Here is a 2,413-nt window from a genome sequence, read left to right on the forward strand (position 1 = left end):
CACTGCTGGTGGAGGGGCAGAACTGCCCGCTGAGCTCCCCATAGCGGTGGATGCGGCAGCAGCGCCCGGTGGGGTTGAGCCAATCCAGGAAATCGTCCACCCAGGAGGTGGCGGGGATGGCCAGGTAGGACCTGGGGTGGAGAGCGGGACCGGGGCGGGGGTCGGCGTGGGGCCAGCTATGGGGCGACGCGTCCCTCAGCCCCACGGCGCGCTCACACGTTGGGGAACTGCGTGGCGCGCTGGATGGTCTGCGTCAGCGAGTCGTTGTCGCAGCCGGCGCTGGAGCAGATCCCGTTGGTGCCCTCGGGGCTGGAGAAGTTGTAGCCCCCGGTGGTGACGAAGTAGGTGGGGACGCCCACCTGCAGGAAGCGCACCATGTCCGAGAAGAACGGCAGCATGTACGAGTCCTGCGGGACGGCACCGCACGGCGTCAGGAGCGTGCGGGGGGACGGGACCCCAGGGGACCCCAAACTGGGGGATGGTGTCCTCAAATGGGGGCACGGAGACCCCAAGTGTCCCCAAATGAGGGCATGGGGACACCAAGTGGGGGCATGGTGTCCTCAAGTGGGGGCATGGCGGCCCCAAGTGTCCCCATTCGGGGGGACCGGGACCCCAGTTGCCTCCCACATGGGGGGATGGTGGCCCCAAGTAGCCCCAAATGGGGATACAGTGACCCCAAATGGGGGGATGGTGTCCTCAAGTTGGGGGATGGGGACCCCAAATGCCCCTAGATGGGAGGGCAGCTCCAGACGGGGGCATGGAGACCCTGAGTGGGGGGATGGTGGCCCCAAGTGTCCCCAAATGGGGGGGATGGTGTCCCCAGATGCCCCCAAATGTGGATATAGTGACCCCACATGGGGGGAGGGTGACCCCAGTTGTCCCCAGACAGGGGCACGGAGACCCCAAGTGTTCCCAAATGAGAGCATGGGGACCCCAAGTGGGGGGATGGTGTCCTCAAATGGGGGCATGGAGACCCCAAGTGGGGGGATGGTGTCCTCAAGCGGGGGCATGGTGGCCCCAAGTGTCCCCTAATGAGGGCATGGTGGCCCCAAGTTGGGGGATGGGGACCCCAATTTCCCCCACATGGGGGAATGGTGGCCCCAGGTAGCCCCAGAGGGGGATACAGTGACCCCAAATGGGGGGATGGTGTCCTCAAGTTGGGGCATGGTGACCCCAAATGCCCCCAAATGCAGATACAATGACCCCAAATGGGGGGAGGGTGTCCTAAGTTGGGGGCATAGTGACCCCAAATGCCCCCAAATGCGGATATAGGTACCCCAAATGGGGGCATGGTGAACCCGAGTGTCCCCAGATGGGGGGACGGTGGCCCCAAATGAGGGCATGGGGACCCCAAGTCTGGGAATGGTGTCCTCAGATCAGGGGATGGTGGCCCCAGGTGTCCCCAGACGGAGGTACGATGACCCCAAATGAGAACATGGTGACCCTAATTGCCCCCAAATGGGGACACGGTGTCCCCAGGCATCCCCAGATGGGGGTACAGGGTCGCAGGTCCCTATGGGACCCACAGCGGGGACCCCCAGGTGAGGACGTGCCATCCCAACGTGCCCCCGTCCCCGCGTGTCCCCGTCCCCGCACCGTGGGCATCGCGAGCTCCTGGTCCAGCCCCACCTCCACCTGCAGCATCAGGTACAGCCCCGCGAAGGAGAAGAAGAGGAACAGCAGCACCTGGGGGAGCAGCGGCAGTGCCCCATGGCCACGGACCCATAGCCACGTGCCCCATAACCACACACCCCATAGCCATGTGCCCCACAACCACACGCCCCACAACCACGCACCCCGTGTCCATATACCCCGTGACATACACCCCATTATCCACGTACTCCGTAACCATACCCCCCCATGGCCATGAACCCCATATCCACCCACCCCATATCCACGAGCCCCATATCCAGACACCCCGTAGCCACACACCCCATGTCCATATACCCCACGATACCCCACAACCATACACCCCGTGGCCACGCACCCCACATCCACACACCCCACGTCCACAAGCCCCATATCCACACACCCCATGGCCGCACGCCCCATACCCAGACACGCCACAACCGTCCACCCCATATCCACGCACCCCACAGCCCCACATCCCCCGGCTCCAGGCCCCCAAACCCCCAGCCCCGCTCACCACGAGGGGCCGGATGCAGCGGTGCAGGAGGACGGGGGTGTAGAAGCGGCGCAGGAAGGGGCGCAGCAGCCGCAGCCCCGGTCCCGCGTGGCCCCGCTGCCCCGTCCCGCAGCAGCAGCAGCAGTCGTAGCGGCCGGCCTAGGGCGAGCGGGATGGGACCCCACATCATGGCACCCATAGCCCGTGCTGGGTGCCCCATAGCCCGTGCTGGGCGCCCCATACCCTACGCTGAGCACTGGGCACCCCATATCCCATACTGGGTGCCCC

The 2,413-nt window shown here is 65.5% G+C and overlaps 1 protein-coding gene across 1 annotated transcript in view; it reads right to left on the reverse strand.

Annotated features, from left to right (window-relative positions):
- The window catches only part of LOC110391924 (Niemann-Pick C1-like protein 1), a gene marked incomplete at both ends in the record, with an annotated part of 15,183 nt that overhangs the window by 3,906 nt on the left and 8,864 nt on the right, over positions 1 to 2,413 (reverse strand). Inside the window, 4 exons of the mRNA XM_021383883.1 lie at positions 4 to 131; positions 217 to 407; positions 1,597 to 1,686; positions 2,147 to 2,284. Coding sequence (XP_021239558.1) covers positions 4 to 131; positions 217 to 407; positions 1,597 to 1,686; positions 2,147 to 2,284 — 547 coding nt within the window. The remainder of the gene's footprint in view (positions 1 to 3; positions 132 to 216; positions 408 to 1,596; positions 1,687 to 2,146; positions 2,285 to 2,413) is intronic.

This window comes from Numida meleagris, unplaced genomic scaffold (assembly GCF_002078875.1).
Source record: "Numida meleagris isolate 19003 breed g44 Domestic line unplaced genomic scaffold, NumMel1.0 unplaced_Scaffold640, whole genome shotgun sequence".
NCBI lineage: Eukaryota > Metazoa > Chordata > Aves > Galliformes > Numididae > Numida > Numida meleagris.